This window comes from Arachis hypogaea, chromosome 1, assembly GCF_003086295.3.
Source record: "Arachis hypogaea cultivar Tifrunner chromosome 1, arahy.Tifrunner.gnm2.J5K5, whole genome shotgun sequence".
NCBI lineage: Eukaryota > Viridiplantae > Streptophyta > Magnoliopsida > Fabales > Fabaceae > Arachis > Arachis hypogaea.
The window spans coordinates 60,580,146-60,601,697 of NC_092036.1; the positions used below are offsets into that span (position 1 = coordinate 60,580,146).

Here is a 21,552-nt window from a genome sequence, read left to right on the forward strand (position 1 = left end):
GAGATTTACAAGATGACTATAGCTTGCTTCATACCAACAATCTCCATGGGATCGACCCTTACTCACGTAAGGTATTACTTGGACGACCCAGTGTACTTGCTGGTTAGTTGTTCGGAGCTGTGACGAAGTGTGATTCACGTTTGAGAGCACCAAGTCTTTGGCGCCATTGTTGATGATCACAATTCCGTGCACCAACCACAGTCTATGACATACGCAACATCATCTATGGTGATGCTACTCTCGGCGATATTTGTTGCTTGGACAATTTTTCTACAATGAAAAATTAACAATCATCAAAATTACAAAACCTGAGAGTTAATAAAAAATAGCAATCCACTTTTTGCTGAACAATTGATGTATATTAGAATAAAGCAGTGGCCAATCATCATGGTCAGATAAACTAGAAGTGTTAAGATTTATTTAGGTTCCAGGGATTACGAATTTGAAAACCTATACAGGAAAAATTCTGAAAGGAAAGCAATTAAACTTGACTAACAAGTTGCAATTCACCAATTTCCCCAAGCCCAACATAATATTCTAGTTGAGTTTCAGCTTCTTCATTCTCTCATTTGTTCATATTTATGCTGCATACTAGTATATAAGAAGAAAAACAGATCGTGTCAATTATCTATTGTGGTGGCTGCATGATTTGTCATGGAAGTCACCAAATCATCAGTCTATATTGTCATGCCCTTCTCTTTCCTACTCTTACAGAATTGCCGAATATTGAGTTATAACATGACTGCAATGTTAAGCATTTATGTCACTAAAAAAAGGTTGTTATTTTCTGGTATTCGGACTGACTTACTACAACATATTAGCCTTCATATGCTATTGAAATTAGTATGGAACTTCAATAACTAACTCACAAAAATATATACCATAAAACATATACGTATGTATAGGTAAAACAAGAATACGTAACTATAAATATAATCAAATTCCAACCATGTTGCCCATATCAAATAAATGTCATCGACAATTTTTACTTTAAAATCTTCAAGCAATTGTGTGTATACATTCTAGTAGAAAAATTCAGAAAGAAGGCAATTATTCTTAAGTTTTTGAACCTAATAGAGGTGCTTCAGGTTTTGGTTTTGATCTTATCATTAGACTTTGTTAATGAAGCCTCCTTCTCTCTTGCAGTTGCTTCTCTAGTCTTCTTCCTCAACTCTGTTTCTCTAGGTTTACTATTCTTTCCTCTACATGTGCTATCAAGTTATCCATTCCCAAATGTTCTTCAACATGATTCTGCTTCCCATCACCTGATCCCCTTGTAGCCTACCCCGCTCTGACCTTTACAATTTGGTCTGATGAGCGGATAATTTATACGCTTTTTGACATTATTTTTAGGTAGTTTTTAGTATATTTTAGTATATTTTTATTAGTTTTTATGCAAAAATCACATTTCTAGACTTTACTATTATTTTGTGTGTTTTTCTATGATTTCAGGTATTTTCTGGCTAAAATTGAGGGACCTGAGCCAAAATCTGATTCAGAGGCTGAGAAAGGACTACAGATGTTGTTGGATTCTGACCCTCCTGCACTCGAAGTGTATTTTCTGGAGCTAAAGAAGCCCAATTGGTGCGCTCTCAATTGCGATGGAAAGTAGACATCTTGGGCTTTCCAGCAATGTTTAATAGTCCATACTTTGTCCGAGATTTGATGGCCCAAACTGGCGTCCAAACGCCCACCAGAGACCCTTTTCTGGCATAAAACGCCAGAACTGGCACCAAAGCTGGAGTTAAACGCCCAAACTAGCAACCAACCTGGCGTTTAACTCCAAGGATGGCCTATGCACGTGAAAGCTTCAAAGCTTAGCCCAAACACACACCAAGTGGGCCCCAGAAGTAGATTTCTGCACTATCTACTCATTTTTTGTAAACCTAGTTTACTAGTTTAGTATAAATAGCACTTTTTACTATTGTATTCATATCTTTGGACCACCTTTCGATCCTTTGATCAGGTCTTCTTTCCCTATTTTTGAATTCTTATGCCATTTGGGAGGCTGGCCATTTGGCCATGTCTAGACCTTTTGTTCTTATGTATTTTCAATGGTGGAGTTTCTACACCTCATAGATTAAGGTGAGGAGCTCTGCTGTTCCTCATGAATTAATGCAAGTACTATTGTTTTTCCTCCAATTCATGCCTACTTCTTCTCCAAGCTATACTCTTGTACTTAATTCAGTTAAGTCAGACTGAAGGGGTGACCCGTGACAATCACCCACTATCTTCAGTACTCGCTTAGCCAAGATCCGCGTGCCTGACAACCACAGGCGGTCGACATGATGTTCAACGTAGTCATTGGACGCTAGCTAGAGTATATTCTCTTGGGTCTCTGATCCATGCGTTTGACTAGCATCTCCTGACAACAGAGCATTCAAATAAGTGAGATTAGAACCTTCGTGGTATAGGCTAGAAACAATTGGCAGCATTCCTGAGATCCGAAAAGTCTAAACCTTGTATGTGGTATTCTGAGTAGGATCTGGGAGGGGATGACTGTGATAAGCTTCAAACACAACTAGAAAATGAATTAATACAGACAGATTTAGTCTTTATTACAGAAGGATTTTTGGTTACCGACAAAATTACCGATGGATTTTGTCCCTCTGTAAAAGCCTCGTCGGAAATTATTTATCGACGGATTTTTTTCCGTCAGAAAATTACCGACGGATTTTTACCAGTTACCGACGAATTTTCCCTCTGTGAATTCTCCATCCATTTCTGAAAAATGACGAACTTTTCGACGGATTTTCCGTCTGTAATTACAGATGGATTTTCCGACGGATTTTCCATCTGTAATTACAAACGGATTTTCAGACGGATTTTTTGTCTGTAATTACAGATGGATTTTCTGTCTATAATTACAGACGGATTTTGCGACAGATTTTCTGTGTGTAATTTAAACTTTGGAAAATCATCTCACACTCTAATTACAGACAGAAAATCCGTCTGTAAATCCGTCAGGGAGAAAAAATATAATTTTTTTAGATTTTTCCATTGCAAAATAAACTTGTTTTCATACAAAATAAATATAAATTTAATACAAATTTTTATCTAATTTGTATTTGAATATTTATATTATTTCAAAAAATAAACAAATTCATCGTATTATTAAATTAAAAGAAAGTACTATAAACAAACAAGTCAATATAATTCAAAACACAAACAAAGTATATTGATACATCAACTATAATAATAAATAACAACCATACATCAAGAAAGTGTATTGATACATCAACTATATTTCAAAACAAATACCATTGAAAAAAGAAAACCTGTAAAATCTATACTGTGCTAACCACTATCAGAATTGCCTAAATATAAACATAAACCTAGTCTAAAATTAGGGCCAAACCGAGTTAAAGTTGTCCAATTCTTCTAAGATCCATTCAATGTTTTCTCTTTTTCCTGGCGACTTGTTCTACTAAGACCTTTGGATTTTTTCTGCGTGCTACAATAACTTTTGGAGGAGTGATATCCACAGCAGAAAGCATAGAAAAACAAATAGAAACAACTGCGTAAGCCAAATAATTTTCAATTTAAAATCATAATCCATTTGCAGGAGATAAACATATTATAAAAAGAGAAACAGTGGCTCTTACTTCCAATACTCTTCCTTTCCTCATTCACCTTCAGCACTTCTAGACTGGACATCTATCTATTATAAGGAGTCATAAAATAATACCCGTGTTTAATTGATGTTTTCAGCCATTTGTGTAATCTGTAATATAAAAAGCAGCAATCAAAGTGAGCTTCCTAAACCTTTACACCAATGCATAAATGTATTTCACCCACTGTTTGCTGGTGGCTCTTTAGCAAGGTCCCCCACTGTCTCTTGTGCATTTTGGAGGGTGTAAGATTGGTATTTTCATCGACATAGCCAAGATCGCCACCCCATGTTTATCTATTATTTCGTTATTATTAGACATCAGCGTATAATGATTAATTAACTGAGTTTAATGAATTAATTAAATAGATCTACATGCTAGCTGAATATGGTTTATGTCCATCTTTATCGAACAGATCGAAACAAAAAACAAATTAAACATACATGTATGAAAATGTTAGAAACATATATATTACCGTTGCTTAAACAGTAGCGAAGATGGCAATGGCGCGGTATCTGCCAATCATCAAAGTGAAAAAAGGAAATGAAGAATGAAGCTTGAAAGAAAGAAAGAAAGTAAAAGGGATGGGAAGATATAATCTATATATACTACCTTTCGAGAAAGGTGTCAACAAGAAAGGCACCGAGCAAACAAAGCATGAATGAGGTGCCCAAGAAGTTAGTAACAACGTTGGCAAATTCAGCATTGCCCAAGTGCGTGGTACCGGTCAAGTACGTCACCAAATTCACCGAAATACCCAGTGTCGTCATCCTCTCCATCACTTCTCCTCCTGTTATTATTACATATATAATGAATAAGACTAGCTAGAAGAACAGATATATATACATATCATGATGATGAGTTTATTAACAAAGAAGTGACCTAGAATCATGGCGGAGGCAGAAGCCATCGGTCTTGGACCGCTTTGCCGAAGCACCCTTGTAGTTGGTGGCATCTGGGATTATTTTCTCTTGTGTTGTGGGGAGAGCACTCATTATGCTACAAATTAAATTAAAGGAAGATCAGATCAGATATTAAAGCTTCTATAGGAGAAGTAAGGGGTGCTATGCCTCAGGATCCACCAGCCTCACCCCCCTTTATATGCAACAAGGAAAGGGCCATAATGGAATAGTAGTAGTACTATTCTTTTTATTAAAGCCTTCAAAGTCTTTACCTGAATCAATAGAAAGTATTTTTTTTGCCTTTGAAAATAAGATATGAAAATCATGTACCTGCAGTCACCACAAAATCATAGAGACCAGTCACCACAACAAGATTTGATTATATCTTTGCCTGGTTATTAATAATTATAACAACAATAAAAACCCTTTCTAACTATTTTATTTAAAACCAAGGAAAGAGAAAGTAATGTGATTGACAACAAAATTTAAAATACCTCACAAGATATTTAGCATAGCTTATTCCAGTATCCTTTGAAATTAAATAATCAAGAAGCACTTGGTGATCATAATATATCTGCAGATCAACAAGTTAAAGACAACACAAGAATTGCACTAACCTGAACTCCAAGCAAAAAGTTGAAAGAATTGGACCAAAAATCTCTAAGCGAACACACAATTAGTCTTCTAATAATCAACTACTGTGCAATGAGAGAGAGAGCGAGAGAGAAAGAGAGTGTGTTAGAGTATTATTTTTATAAAATTAACACACATATTTATGAATATATTAATAATAATAATAACTGTGGTTAGATGACAAAAATTAGAAGCATTAGCCAGCAATTCACGTGGGAACAACGAAGGATCCACATCCTCTGCTGCCCAACTGTGGCACAGAATGAGAAAACTATAATGTTAATACAGCTCAATTTTAACATATGATGCAATCTGATGAGCGGATATTTTATACGCTTTTTGGTGGTATTTTCATGTAGTTTTTAGTATGTTTTAGTCACTTTTTAGTACATTTTTATTCGTTTTTATGCAAAACTCACATTTCTGGACTTTACTAGGAGTTTGTGTATTTTTCTGTGATTTCAGGTATTTTCTGGCTGAAATTGAGGAACCTGAGCAAAAATCTGATTCAGAGGCTGAGAAAGAACTGCAGATGCTGTTGGATTCTGACCTCCCTGCACTCGGAATGGATTTTCTGGAGCTACAGAAGTCTAATTGACGCGCTTTTAATTTCGTTAGAAATTAGACATCTTGAGCTTTCTAGCAATATATAATAGTTTATACTTTGCTCGAGATTTGATAGCGCAAACTGGCATTTAAACGCCAACTTTTTACCCTTTTCTGGCGTTAAACGCCAGAACTGGCATAAAAGTTGGAGTTAAACACCCAAACTGGTACCAAAGCTGACGTTTAATGCCAGGAATAGCCTATGCACGTGAAAACTTCAATGCTCTGCCAAAACACACACCAAGTGGGCCCCGAAAGTGGATTTCTACACTATCTATCTTAGTTTACCTATTTTCTGTAAACCTAGGTTACTAGTTTAGTATAAAAACTACTTTTAGAGATGCATTTTGTACCTTATGACGTTTTACATCTGAATTTTGTATCTTCTATGGCATGAGTCTCTAAACTCCATGATTGAGGGTGAGGAGCTCTACTGTGTCTTAATGGATTAATGCAATTACTACTATTTTTCATTCAATCACGCTTGTTTCTATTCTAAGATATTCATTCGCATCTCAACATTATAAATGTGATGATCTGTGACACTCATCACCATTCTCAACCTATGAATACGTGCCTGACAACCACTTCTATTCTACCTTAGATTGAGTGGGTATCTCTTGGGCTCCTGGTTCATGAGTTTGATTGCCTCTCCTGACAACAGAGCATTCAAATCCGTGAGATTAGAGTCTTCGTGGTATAAGCTAGAATCAATTGGCAGCATTCCTGAGATTCGAAAAGTCTAAACCTTGTCTGTGGTATTCCGAGTAGGATCTGGGAAGGGATGACTATGATGAGCTTCAAACTCATAAATGTTAGGCGCAGTGACAGTGTGCAAAAGGATCAACAGATTCTATTCCAACACAAATGAGAACCGACCGATGATTAGCCATGTACATAGACCATTTTCACTGAGAGGACGGCGGGTAGCCATTGACAACGGTGATCCACCAGCATACAACTTGCCATGGAAGGAGCCTTACGTGCGTGAAGAAGAAGATAGTAGGAAAGCAGAGATTTAGAAGACAGAGCATCTCTAAAACCCCAATCTGGTCTCCATTACTGCATAACAAGTACTCTTTATTTCATGTTCTTTTACTTTCTGCAATTAAAACTAAGAATCATTATTGATATCCTGACTAAGAGTTACAAGATAACCATAGCTTGCTTCAAGCCGACAATCTCTGTGGGATCGACCCTTACTCACGTAAGGTATTACTTGGACGACCCAGTGCACTTGCTGGTTAGTTGTGCAGAATTGCAAAAGTGTGATAGTGATTTCGTGCACCAAGTTTTTGGCACCGTTGTCGGGGATTGTTCGAGTTTGGACAACTGAAGGTTCATCTTGTTGCTTAGATTAGGAAAAAAAATTTTCTTTTTGGTTTATAGTCACTAAATTTGAGTCTTCTTTTTTCTTTTCAAAAACTTTTCAAAAATCTTATTTTTCTTTACTAATTTTTTATTTTTTCTTTGAATTTAGTTTCATGTTTTAATTTTGGTGTCTTTTGCGTTTTTATCTTATATATTTTCGAATTATTAGTGTCCAAGGTATAAAAATTTTTAAGTTTGGTGTCCTTTATTGTTTTTATTTTTCTTAAAAATTTTCAAACTTTGTTCTTGGTATTCATCTTGATCTTAAAAGTGTTCTTAGTGTTCATCTTGACATTCAAAGTTTTCTTGTTTGCTTTCCTTGTTTTAATCTAAAAAAATTCTAAGTTTGGTGTCACTTTGTTGTTTTTCTATTTTCTCATTATATTAAAAAAAATAGAAAAAAATATCATTTCCTTTAATTGGTCATAATTTTCGAATACATTAGGATTGATTTAGTCAAAATTTCAATTTTAAAAATTCTATCTTCTTAAATCTTTTTCAAAATAAAATCCTTTTTTAATTTATTTTTATTTTTAATTTTTCAAAAATCTTTTAAAATATTTTTTAATTAATTAATTATTTTACTTTTCAAATTTTCTTTTATTTACTTTTCTAATTTTCGAAATTTTTGTTTGATTTTTTTCTATTTTATTTTATTTTAATTTTGTCTCACATCATCTCCCTTTCTCCATCATGGACCTAAGTGGGAATGAACAGTCCAGAAGGACTCTGGGGTCATATGCTAACCCCACTGCTGCTTCATATGGGTGTAGTATCTGTATACCCCCCATCAAAGCTAGCAATTTTGAGCTAAACCCCAGTTCATATCATGGTGAAGCAAAATTACCAGTATTCCGGTCTTCCACAGGAAGAACCTACTGAGTTTCTGGCACAGTTCTTACAAATTGCTGACACAGTATGTGATAAGGAAGTAGATCAGGATGTCTACAGATTATTACTATTTCCATTAGCTGTAAAAGATCAAGCTAACAGGTGGCTAAATAACCAACCCACAGCAAGCATAAGAACATGGAATAGTTATCAGACAAATTCCTGAATTAATATTTTCCTCCAAAAAGGATAACACAACTAAGGCTGGACATCCAAGGCTTTAAACAAAAGGATCATGAATCCCTTTATGATGCCTGAGAGAGGTACAGAGAGATGCTAAGGAAATGCCCCTCTAAAATGTTTTCAGAGTGGGTGCAGTTAGACATCTTCTACTATGGGCTTACAGAAAAAGCCCAGATATCTCTAGACCACTCAGCTGGTGGATCTATACACATGAGAAAATCAATTAAAGAAGCTCAAGATCTCATAGATATAGTTGCTAGAAATCAGCATCTGTACTTAAGTAGTGAGTCTTCTATGAAAGAAGAGGCTAAGGCAGTATCCGCTGAACTTAGTCCTCCAGAACAAGTTTCTGAATTCAATTAGCAATTATGTTATCTAACAGAACAGCTAGCAAAATTTAAGGAAATGCTACAAGTAACCAAGGATGCTAACCAAAGTATGGAAAAACAATTTAATCAAACAAAACAGCAGTTATCCAAACAAAAAACAGAAGAATGCCAAGCTGTTCAATTAAAGAGTGGGAAGACATTAAATCTCTCAACTCAAGCAACAGAAAGTCAATGAAGGAACAATGGACAGAGGATGAGCAAACCACTGCCCAAAATCCCTCTGAGGACAGTAAGAGCCCAGAGAGGAATAATTCTGGCATTCAAACGCCAGAAAAGGGTGAAAATTGGCGTTACACGCCCAGTGGATGCCCACTTCTGGCGTTCAAATACCAGAAAAGGGTGAAAAACTGGCGTTAAACGCCCAGTCCATGTCCAGTTCTGGCGTTCAAATGCCAGAAAAGGGTGAAAAATTGGCGTTAAACGCCTATCCAACCCCTAATTCTGGTGTTCAAACGCCAATGAGGGATCAGACACCTGCAAGTGCTGATAGTAACCCTCCTAAGAAGGCTTCTCCAACCACCTCTGTAGGAAATAAACCTGCAACAACTAAGGTTGAGGAATATAAAGCCAAGATGCCTTATCCTCAGAAACTCTGCCAAGCGAAACAGGATAAACAATTTTCCCGCTTTGTAGACTATCTCAGGACTCTTGAAATAAAGATCTCGTTTGTAGAGGCACTTGAGCAAATACCCTCTTATGCTAAGTTCATGAAAGAGATCTTAAGTCATAAGAAGGATTAGAGAGAAACTAAAAAAGTTTTCCTCACTGAAGAATGCAATGCAGTCATTCAGAAAAGCTTACCAGAGAAGCTTAAAGATCCCGGAAGCTTTATGATACCATGCACATTAGAGGGTACTTGTACCAAGACAGCTCTATGTGATCTTGGGGCAAGTATTAACCTAATACCTGCATCCATTATCAGAAAGCTTGGCTTGACTGAAGAAGTCAAACCAACCCGAATATGCCTCCAACTTGCTGATGGCTCCATTAAATATCCATCAGGCGTAATTGAGGACATGATTGTCAAGGTTGGGCCATTTACCTTTCCCACTGACTTTGTAGTGATGGAAATGGAGGAGCACAAGAGTGCAACTCTCATTCTAGGAAGACCTTTCCAAGCAATTGGACGAACCCTCATTGATGTCCAAAAAGGGGAGGTGACCCTGGGAGTCAATAAGGATGAGTTTAAGTTGAATGCTGTCAAAGCTATGCAGCATCCAGACACATCAAAAGACTGCATGAGAGTTGATATTATTGACTCTCTGGTGGAAGAAGTCAATATGATTGAGAGTCTTGAATCAGAGCTAGAGGACATCTTTAAAGATGTTCAGCCTAATTTGAAGGAACCAGAGAAAACAGAAGAACCCCTGAAAACTCCTCAGGAAGAGGATAAGCCTCCTAAACCCGAGCTCAAACCACTACCACCATCCCTGAAACATGCATTTCTGGAAGAGGATGCAACTTTTCCTGTAATCATAAGCTCTGCCTTAGAACCACAAGAAGAGAAAGCACTACTTCAGGTGCTAAAGACACACAAGACAGTTCTTGGGTGGTCCATAAGTGATCTTAAGGGTATTAGCCCAACCAGATGCATGCACAAGATCCTATTGGAGGATGATGCTAAGCCAGTGGTTCAACCACAGAAGCGGCTAAATCCGGCCATGAAGGAAGTGGTGCAGAAAGAGGTCACTAAATTACTATAGGCTGGGATTATTTATCCTATTTCTGATAGTCCCTGGGTGAGCCCTGTCCAAGTCGTCCCAAAGAAAGGAGGTATGACAGTGATTCATAATGAAAAAAAATGAACTGGTTCCTACAAGAACAGTTATAGGGTGGCGTATGTGTATTGACTACAAAAGGCTCAATACAGCCACCAGAAAGAATCATTTTCCTTTATCATTCAAAGACCAGATGCTAGAAAGACTAGCAGGTCATGACTATTACTGCTTTTTGGATGGCTATTCAGGCTATAACCAAATTGTAGTAGATCATCAGGATCAAGAGAAAATAGCATTCACATGTCCATCTGGAGTATTTGACTACAGAAGGATGCCATTTGGTCTTTGTAATGTACCTACAACCTTTCAGAGATGCATGCTCTCTATTTTCTCTGATATGGTAGAAAAATTTCTGGAAGTCTTCATGGATGACTTCTTAGTATTTAGAGACTCATTCAACTCCTGTCTTGATCATCTAGTACTTGTTCTGAAAAGGTGCCAAGAGACTAACCTAGTTTTAAACTGGGAAAAATGTCACTTTATGGTGACTGAAGGAATTGTCCTTGGGCATAAAATTTTGAACAAAGGAATAGAGGTGGATTAAGCTAAGGTAGAGGTAATTGAAAAATTACCACCACCCACCAACGTTAAGGCAATCAGAAGCTTTCTGAGACATGCAGGATTCTATAGGAGGTTTATAAAGGATTTTTCAAAAATTGCAAAACCTTTGAGTAATCTGCTAGCTGCTGATACACCATTTGTCTTTGGAATAGAGTGTTTGCAGGCCTTTGAGACTCTGAAGGCTAAGTTGGTCACAGCACCTGTCATTTCTGTACCAGACTGGACATTACCATTCGAATTAATGCGTGATGCCAGTGGCCATGCTATTGGTGCAGTATTAGGACAAAGGCATAACAAGCTTCTGCACATTATTTACTATGCCAGTTGTGTTCTAAATGACGCCAAAAGAATTAACAACCACAGAAAAAGAGCTGCTTGCAGTTGTTTATGCCATTGACAAGTTTAGATCCTATTTAGTAGGATCAAAAGTGATTGTGTACACTGACCATGCTGCTCTCAAATATCTACTCACAAAGCAGGATTCAAAATCCAGGCTCATAAGATGGGTGTTGCTTCTGCAAGACTTTGATATAGAAATAAGAAACAGAAAAGGGACAGAGAACCAAGTAGCTGATCACCTGTCCCGGATAGAACCAGTAGCAGGGGCGTCTCTTCCCCTGACTAAGATCTCTAAAACCTTTCTGGATGAGCAACTCTTTGCCATTCAGGAAATACCATGGTTTGCAGACATTGCAAACTATAAGGCTATAAGATTCATACCCAAAGAGTACAGCAGAAAGCAAATGAAAAAATTAATTTCTGATGCAAAGTACTACTTGTGGGATGAACCATATCTCTTTAAGAGATGTGCAGACGGAATGATCTGCAGATGCGTGCCTAGAGAAGAAGCACAGAAGATCCTATGGCATTGCCATAGATCACAATATGGAGGACATTTCGGAGGTGAGCGAACAGCCACAAAAGTCCTCCAATGTGGCTTCTACTGGCCTACTCTCTATAGAGACTCCCGAGAGTTTGTACGTAACTGTGACAGTTGCCAGAGAGCTAGTAATTTACCTCACGGTTATGCCATCCCTCAGCAAAGGATCTTAGAAATTGAGTTGTTTGATGTATGGGGTATTGATTTCATGGGGCCTTTCCCACCATTATACTCAAACACTTACATTCTGGTGGCAAAAGGTTATGTATCTAAATGGGTAGAGGCAATTGCCACACCCACTAATGATACTAAAACAGTGATGAAGTTCCTCTAAAACATATCTTTAGCATATTTGGTGTCCCTAGAATACTAATCAGTGATGGAGGAACTCATTTCTGCAATAAACAGCTTGACTCTGCTCTGATCTGATATGGAATTAACCACAAAGTGGCAACTCCATATCATTCACAGATAAATGGGTAGGCTGAAGTCTCAAATAGAGAACTAAAATAAATCCAGGAACAGATTGTGAGTACCCGTAGAAAGGATTAGACAATGAGTCTGGATGATGCTCTATGGGCATACAGAACTGCATTCAAAACTCCTATAGGGACCTCTCCATACTAGCTTGTGTATGAAAAAGCCTGTCACTTGCCAGTGGAACTGGAACACAAGGCCTACTGGGCAACCAGATTCCTAAACCTTGATGCCAAGTTAGCTGGAGAGAAAAGATTGCTCCAGTTGAATGAGCTAGAGGAATTTAGACTCAATGCTTTTGAAAATGCAAAAAACTTACAAAGAGAAAGTAAAAAGGTGGCATGACAAGAAACTGTCATCCAGAGTCTTTGAGCCAGGACAGAAGGTTCTGCTGTTTAACTCTAGGCTCAGATTGTTCCCTGTGAAATTAAAATCCCGGTGGAGGGGACCATATGTGATCACAAGTGTGTCACCATATGGATATGTAGAGCTTTAGGATATTGACTCTGACAAAAAGTTCATTGTTAATGGACAGAGAGTCAAACATTATCTTGAAAGAAATGTTGAGCAAGAATGCTCAAAACTGATACTAGACTGAAGCTCAGTAAAAGTCCAACTAAAGACAATAAAGAAGCGCTTGCTGCGAGGCAACCCAGTCATTAGCAAGGGTTCTTGTTATTTAAATAATAATTATAGGAGTTTGATATAAATTTTCTTTAAGGTTAATTGTCAAATGCAGAAGTTTACAGAGTTACAGAAGGATTCAGAACACAAAGCAGAGAAAAGGAGCTCACTGGCTCGAAAACGCCAGTAAGAGGCATTTTGGGCGTTAAACGCTAGAATGGGTACCATTCTGGGCGTTTAATGCTAGTAAAGATACCATTCTGGGCGTTAAATGCCAGAATGGGTACCATTCTAGGCATTTAACGCCAGAGTTGCAGCATCTTGGGTGTTTAGAAAAATGCCCAGTGACAAAGGATTCCTGGCATTTAATGCCAGCCAGGGTACCTAGCTGGGTGTTAAACGCCCAAATTGACCAACAAATAGGCATTAAACGCCAAAATGGATACCATTCTGGACGTTTAACACTAGAACTGACAAGGGGAGGTGATTCTTTGTTCACTTTAATTTTTTTTCAAATTTTCAGGTTTTAATTCATAATTTTCTGCATAAACATGTTACAAATTTTCATCTCTCAAATTCAATTTTCAAAAATTTAATAATCTTCTAAATTCTTTTTAATTTTCTTTCAAAATCCCTTTCAAATCTTTTTCAAAAACTCATTTATCTTTTCAATTTCTTTCCAAATCTTTTCCAACTCATCATATCATCTTTTAATTCTTAGATGCATCAACAAAAATTCAGATTTAACTTCTTTATATCTTTTCCATATCTTTTGAATTTTAAAATGTCATATTTTTCATATCATGATTCATCTTTTACAAATCATATCTTTCTATCATATCTTTTTCAAAATTTTCGAAACCTACCCCCTCCCTTTTAAATACACGTTCAGCCATCCTCATACCTCCACCATTCAAATCTGTCTCCCCCTCTATTCCTCTCCTTTCTTTTCTTTTGCTTGAGGACAAGCAAACCTCTAAGTCTGGTGTGTTTTTCCGTGATTACTGAGCAAAACCTCACCAATCATGGCCCCTAAAGGAAAACAAACCACTTTAAGAGGCAAGAAAGAGAATAATCCAAAACCACTTTGGAATCATGAGAGGTTATTAACCAAAGAACATGCAGACCATTACCACACAATAATGGGTTTGAGGTCAGTGATCCCGGAAGTTAAGTTCGATATGAAAGAAGACGAATATCTGGAGATCCAAGAATAGATTCTAAACAGAGGTTGGGAAATTTTAGCTAATCCTGAGACAAAGGTGAAAAAAAACATGGTCCAAGAATTCTACTCAAATCTGTGGCTAACAGATAAACAGAGAATGACGGGAACTGCCTTCCATACCTTTCAAACTATGGTCAGAGGAAAGACTATTTACTTCCACCTTGACAAAATAAGAGAGGTCTTCAAGATGCCTCAACTACAAGATGATCCAGAATCCTTTAATAGGAGAATGGCGAGAGTAGATAAGCGTTTGGACCAAGTTCTAGAGGACATATGCCTCCCTGGAACTAAGTGGATAACAAACTCAAAAGGTGTCCCAAACCAACTCAAGATAGGAGATTTCAAACCAGTCACTAGGGGCTGCTTGGACTTCATTGGGTATTCTATATTGCCCACTAGTAACCGCTCTGAGGTCACTGTCAAAATAGCAGTGATGATTCATTGCATTATGCTGGGAAACGAAGTGGAGATTCATCATCTAATTTCTTGTGATATTTACACAATTGCAAATAAGAACTCCACTGAAGCCAAATTGGCTTACCCAAGCTTAACTCTCTGCTATGTAAAGATGCTGGGGTACAGATGGGAGTGGATGAGTTCATCTCAGTCGAGCATTCAATCACTAAAAAGTCAATGGAGGGACAACAAGTACACGACAACTCCATCAAGAGGAGGGCACAGGAGTTCCTCCCAGAAATCCTTCAAATTGACTACTGGGCCTGCCTAGAAGCATCTGTCATCAAGCTGCAAGAAGCTATGGATCAGCTTAAGGAAGAATAGCAAAATCAAAATAGCATGCTCTGCAAGCTACTTAAGGAACAAGAAAAGCAAAGGCGTGAACTACAGGAGCTGAAGCGCCAGAAGCTCTCCCTTGAGGGACCAGACACCCCACAGATTGAAGGAGCATCCATCTCCCAAAATAAAGGTTGTTGAGTCCTAATCTTAAATCTGTGATAACTTTTATTATTAGAAACCTATATTAAGAATTACATGAGTATTAGTAATTAGGGTATTTATTTTTATTTTTATTTTTATTATCTCCAAGTAAGCTATAATTTATTCTTCTCATCATCACTAAATGTGAATAAAATAGTAGATTTTCTTTAGAGTAAGGAGGCAATTATTTCAAGTTTTCAATAAGAAAAATTCTAATTATTTTTATATGGTGGCAACACTTTTTGTCTTCTGAATGAATGCTTGAACAATGCATATTTTTTATAGTAAAGTTTATGAATGTTAAAATTGTTGTCTCTTGAAAGAATGCTAAAAAGAAATAGAAATGTTATTGATAATCTAAAAAATCGTAAAATTGATTCTTGAAGCAAGAAAAAGTAGTGAAAAATACAAAGCTTGCAAAAAAAATGAAAAATAAAGAAAAAGCAAGCAGAAAAAGCCAATAGCCCTTTAAACCAAAAGGCAAGGGTAAAAAAGATCGAAGGCTTTGAGCATTAATGGATAGGAGGGCCCAAGGGAATAAAATTCTGGCCTAAGCGGATAAATCAAGCTGTCCCTAATCATGTGCTTGTGTCATGAAGGTCCAAGTGAAACGCTTGAGACTGAGTGGTTAAAGTCGTGATTCAAAGCAAAAGAGTGTGCCTAAGAACTCTGGGCACCTCTAACTGGGGACTCTAGCAAAGCTGAGTAACAATTTGAAAGGTTCACCCAGTTATGTGTCTGTGGCATTTATGTATCCTGTAGTACTACTGGAAAACAAGATGCTTAAGGTCACAACCAAGACTCATAAAGTAGTTATGTTCAAGAATCAACATATTAAACTAGGAGAATCAATAACACTATCCGAATTTTGACTTCCTATGGATGCCAATCATTCTGAATTTCAAAGGATAAATTGAGATGCCAAAACTGTTCAGGAGCAAAAAGCTACTAGTCCTGCTCATCTACTTAGAATCTGAGCTTCACTTAAAACTCTGAGATGTATGGCCTCTTGATTTTCTTTCTACCCTATTTTATTTATCTAGTTGCTTGGGGACAAGCAACAGTTTATGTTTGGTGTTGTGATGAGCGGATATTTTATACGCTTTTTGGGGGTATTTTCATGTAGTTTTTAGTATGCTTTAGTCACTTTTTAGAATATTTTTATTAGTTTTTATGCAAAAATCACATTTCTAGACTTTACTATGAGTTTGTGTGTTTTTCTGTGATTTCAGGTATTTTTTGGCTAAAATTGAGGGACTTGAGCAAAAATCTGATTCAGAGGCTGAGAAAGGACTGCAGATGTTGTTGGATTCTAACCTCCCTGCACTCGGAATGGATTTTTTGGAGCTATAGAAGTCCAATCGACGCGCTTCTAATTGCGTTGGAAAGTAGACATCTTGGGCTTTCTAGCAATATATAATAGTCTATAATTTGCACGCGATTTGATAGTGCAAACAGGCGTTTAAACGCCAGTTTTTTACCCTTTTCTAGCGTTAAACGCCAGAACTGGCATAAAAGTTGGAGTTAAACGCCCAAAATGGCACCAAAGCTGGCGTTTAACACCAGAAATAGCCTATGCACGTGAAAGCTTCAATGCTCAGCCCAAACACACACCAAGTGGGCCCCGGAAGTGGATTTCTGCACTATCTATCTTAGTTTACCCATTTTCTGTAAACCTAGGTTATTAGTTTAGTATAAAAACTACTTTTAGAGATGCATTTTGTACCTTATGACATTTTACATCTGAATTTTGTATCTTCTACGGCATGAGTCTCTAAACGCCATGATTGGGGGTGAGGAGCTCTGCTGTGTCTCAATGGATTAATGCAATTACTACTGTTTTTCATTCAATCACGCTTTTTTCTATTCTAAGATATTCATTCGCATCTCAACATGATAAATGTGATGATCCGTGACACTCATCACTATTCTCAACCTATGAACGCATGCTTGACAACCACTTCTGTTCTACCATAGATTGAGTAGGTATCTCTTGGGCTCCTGGTTCATGAGTTTGATTGCCTCTCCTGACAACAGAGCATTCAAATCCGTGAGATTAGAGTCTTCGTGGTATAAGCTAGAATCAATTAGGAGCATTCCTGAGATCCGGAAAGTCTAAACCTTGTCTGTGGTATTCTGAGTAGGATCTGGGAAGGGATGACTGTGATGAGCTTCAAACTCATAAATGTTGGGCGCAGTGATAGTGTGCAAAAGTATCAACGGATTCTATTCCAACACAAATGAGAATTGACAGATGATTAGCCATATACATGGACCATTTTCACTGAGAGGACGGCGGGTAGCCATTGACAACGGTGATCCACCAGCATACAACTTGCCATGGAAGGAGTCTAGCGTGCATGAAGAAGAAGATAGTAGGAAAGCAGAAATTCAGAAGACAGAGCATCTCTAAAACCCCAATCTGATCTCTATTACTGCATAACAAGTACTCTTTATTTCATGTTCTTTTACTTTCTGCAATTAAAACTAAGGATCATTATTGATATCCTGACTAAGAGTTACAAGATAACCATAGCTTGCTTTAAGCCGACAATCTCTATGGGATCGACCCTTATTCACGTAAGGTATTACTTGGACGACCCAGTGCACTTGCTGGTTAGTTGTGCGGAATTGCAAAAGTGTGATTGTGATTTCGTGCACCACAATCTTACTCCAGTTAAGTTAATTACTCAAAACCAGTTTCAAAGTTTTATATTCTGTTTTTGTTCAATGATTGAAGTTTTACACTAGGAAAGAGCTAGATACAAATAGAGAGAGAGAAAGAGAGAGAGAGAGAGAGTGGCATACCCAGAAACACCATCAGTAATAGCAAGAACTCCCCCATTATAGTTGCTGACAAGCAAAGCATCTTCCCCACCTCTATCAACCTTAAGAAAAAGAATAGGACTTCAGAAAGTGGGAGCGACATGGAAAATGATATAATAAATTCCATCTAATGCCACCATCTTGTGTTGGTTTTCTTCCCTCTAATTTGGGAGGAATAGAATTTAATGCAAAATGCTAATTTCTTTCCCCCAACAAAATTAGTATATTCCATTGCTATATCAAAAAAATAGAATGAAAAATTACTTCATTTTAATAACAAAAATATCAAAACAATGGAACAGAACAATTATATGATTATACCACTCTACTCCATTCCATTCCCTTGCTTTCCTCCCCATCTTATTCCCATCATATTTGCACAGAAAATTAAAAAATAGTTGGAAGACCAAGTTTACGTAGGCCCAATAATAAGACTTGCCCAAAGACCAACAGCAACACACAAAAATAGTTTCCTGCAAACAGAAAGCAATCTCATTAGTTCCAAAATAGGACAATGTACCATTCAATATTTTGCTAATGGAGAATTATAAAAGATACCAGTTCTTGACATCTTTCTGGACTCCAAAATTGAAGATAGTGAAGGAAGATGGTAGTGCAATCCAACTAACAATTGCAATCCGAATGGTCATTAAAGCAGTGGAAATAATGAGTTAATTTTTCAATGCCGGCTCAATTTCCTTCACAGCCTTTATCTCAAAAAAGTCAGTTGCAAATAAGGTGGTAAGTAAACAGACTATAATACCCACAGAGCTGACAATGAGAGGGTACAACATAGCAGTCAACTCATGGTTCACCCCAAAAGAGGAGATGGAAGCAACAACAAGGGCAGCACAGGATGACTCGGCATATGAACTGAAGAGATCAGATCCCATACCAACAATATCCCCAACATTATCACCCACATTATCGGCAATCACCTTGTTATGTTAAGAACCAATTGACCATTTGCAGCAAGGAGAAATCCCATAACTGCACCAGATCTAAATGCAGTGATGAAAGCCTTTCCAACACCCTTCCTCACCTCCAGAGTGGTTCTCGCATTTGCATAAGTAGCAATTTTCATTCCAAGAAAACCGAAGACTAGCGACGTGACGCCACCGAGCAAGAATAAAATGGTGCTAAAGAGGGCAGTAGCTAGAGCTGGTTTACACATCTTGGATTCATCATAGGTGCAAGGCTGGTGGCTTGTGCTGAATCCTTACACAGAGCCAAGGAAGAGGAATATCAAGATGGCAAAAGCCACCATGAAGATTCCCACATACTTATACTCAGTGAAAAGGAAAGAGGTTGCTTATGTTGATGATCAACAAAAAATATACTAAAATAAGAAGAAATACACAACAATAGTTAAGAAAATATCCCGTAAATGTGAATTGAAGTTTTTTTTTTTAATGCAGACATGCATAAAACTCCAAGCAACAGCTGAAACTAGGATCAGTTCTAGTAGTATTAAACTAAAACAAACCTAAAGCTAAAAGGTCTTTGTGAAGATATAGCCAATGGAGATAAAATTACATCTGAACCATGTTCAAACGGCAATAAGGAATTAAGAATACGAAAATGTTAAAACTATTTTACGGATGACAGGTAAAATATGTACTCTATGCTCATCAATAAACACATACTGCTCATATCGAGATCAAATCTAGTTTACATATATGGAATGTAAAAATGGACTATTTTGTGACAGTAACAACTTTTTTTCTTGAGCTATGGACAACCCAATAATAATTACTCCATTAGCATAATATTCCTTTTTCTTTACATTGATAGAAACCATCAATGTACTGGAAGTTTACGTAGGCCCACAAGTTTCATAACAAAGAACCTAGCAGCTATACTTGATGGCGATGACCTGCCTAGTTCTTGAAATTTTCTAGGGATGGTAATTTTCAATTTGAAGGAATATTTTAGCAAGCCTTAAATAAAATGTTAGAGAACATTTAGCAGTGACTAACAACAGCATCAATCTTTAGTCCATATCCAAGCACAAATCTACTGAGAGAAAACTCATGACACATAAAAAAATAATTTGGTTGATTTAATTCTGTCCACATGGATATAATCAAGTAGTCCTCCCAAATCTTGCTTTGACAAACTCAATCATTAAAAAATGTTATTCAGGAGCAAAAATTAAATTAAAGAACAGCTATATCATTTTATGCTACTAGGGACCACATAAGGATTAACTTCTTCGTCATATCCTCATCACATATCCATTATAAATTTACTATAAATCCTAGAAGTTTTACTTTATTCGATAATAGTTGTTAATGATATTTTCAAAGTGCATCTATCTCTATCATATGATACCACCAAGTTTCACATCTGAAGTTACTTGTGATAGAGCAGAGTTGTCAGTATGTCATTTAACAAATGAATACAAGATTCAATCAACTCACTGTTTCAAAATTTATAGGATCCAGTTCCTTCAGCTTCTCAACATGGTTATTTGTATCAGGATCCATTATATGATTACACATTACACCAAAAAATCAAAGCCATGATGCCATCTGCTATGACCTAACAAAATTGAATGATACAATACAATCAGAAAGTCAGAAGAATGAGGCTAACCCCAAAGAGACAACAACAACAACATAAAGTCAGAAATAGACAAAACAACAAACAGGTAGAATGCATATTCAACAAATTCCATTCTAAAATATACCCAATCTGATTCAATTCAATGCTCAACAAATTGGAGTTCCTTCACAAACAAGAGAATCAATGTTATCGGAAGGGACGACGGAGCCTACCTGAACCAACGGTAACGAGAAGAAAAGGTAGAAGCGGCGACGACGCTAACAAGCTTCAACGAGCAGCGACAGAAAATAGTGTCGATAGGGAGGCGAAATTAATCGGCGTCGAAGATGAAAGAGAGATACTGGTGACCGGGTGTGACGGAGAGATTGGGAAAGGGATGTGATGGAGCTTCGGGCAACGGCAGTGCAACGGCGAGAGGTGCCGCCGATGAAGGATTTGGAGGGGATGGGTGAGGAGCCCGCGAAGGATGGGGTGTTCTGAAAAATGAAGAGATGAACGATAATTAAACTCTTATTCTAATATTTTCAACGGAAAATTTTAAATTACAGACGGATTTTCCGTCTGTAATAATTTAATAAAATATAGCATCATTGTCTATTTAATTACAGACGGATTTTCCGTCTGTAATCATATCCCACGAAAAAATTAATTTTTTCGATGGAATTATCGACGGATTCTCTTTTTCGTCTGTAATTTATGCTAATTCATTTTTTTCCCGACAAAAAATTCCTCTGGAATTCCGTCTGTATTTCCGTGGGATAAAATCTGTCAGAAATATCCGTCTGTAATAACTAACTTTCTAGTAGTGAAACTCGCAACTTTTGGGCGTAGTGACAGTGCGCAAAAGGATCAATGGATCTTATTCCGACACAAGTGAGAACCGACAGATGATTAGCCCTGTGGTGAGAACCGTAGCCGAACCATTTTCACTGAGAGGACGGATGGTAGCCATTGACAACGGTGATCCACCAACTTACAGCTTGCCATAGAAGGGAGTGCGCATGATTGGATGGAAGCAATATAGAAGCATAGGTTTAGAAGCAATAAAGCATCTCCAAATGCTTATCTGAAATTCCCACCAATGAATTACA

At 37.3% G+C, this 21,552-nt stretch overlaps 1 protein-coding gene across 4 annotated transcripts; it reads right to left on the bottom strand.

Moving 5' to 3' along the window:
• Nucleotides 1-3,191: 3,191 nt before the first annotated feature.
• On the bottom strand, nt 3,192-19,928 carry LOC114924416 (protein NRT1/ PTR FAMILY 6.3-like). 4 transcript variants are annotated; one of them, XM_072198581.1, is made up of 11 exons: nt 18,452-19,928; nt 18,215-18,366; nt 17,876-17,955; nt 5,131-5,211; nt 4,786-4,843; nt 4,494-4,610; nt 4,224-4,401; nt 4,087-4,126; nt 3,766-3,907; nt 3,606-3,661; nt 3,192-3,463 (listed from the first exon to the last, which is right to left on the bottom strand). In XM_072198581.1, exons 6-8 carry the CDS (start codon nt 4,564-4,566, stop codon nt 4,093-4,095), a joined length of 285 nt encoding a protein of 94 aa, XP_072054682.1. In that variant the 5' UTR covers nt 4,567-4,610; nt 4,786-4,843; nt 5,131-5,211; nt 17,876-17,955; nt 18,215-18,366; nt 18,452-19,928; the 3' UTR covers nt 3,192-3,463; nt 3,606-3,661; nt 3,766-3,907; nt 4,087-4,092. The 4 variants fall into 4 exon arrangements, with proteins under 4 accessions (XP_072054682.1, XP_072054683.1, XP_072054681.1 ...); XM_072198582.1 differs by lacking the exon at nt 3,766-3,907 and having other exon boundaries at nt 3,606-3,724; XM_072198580.1 differs by having other exon boundaries at nt 3,606-3,907.
• Nucleotides 19,929-21,552: the final 1,624 nt, after the last annotated feature.

Excerpts from the sequence above, each read along its gene's own strand:
- LOC114924416 (XM_072198582.1), bottom strand. The coding sequence starts at position 4,566 with ATGCCACCAACTACAAGGGTGCTTCGGCAAAGCGGTCCAAGACCGATG. Across the intron at positions 4,402-4,493 it reads TGCCTCCGCCATGATTCTAG|GAGGAGAAGTGATGGAGAGG; the intron begins GTCACTTCTTTG and ends TAATAATAACAG. Across the intron at positions 4,127-4,223 it reads GTTGACACCTTTCTCGAAAG|ATACCGCGCCATTGCCATCT; the intron begins GTAGTATATATA and ends GATGATTGGCAG.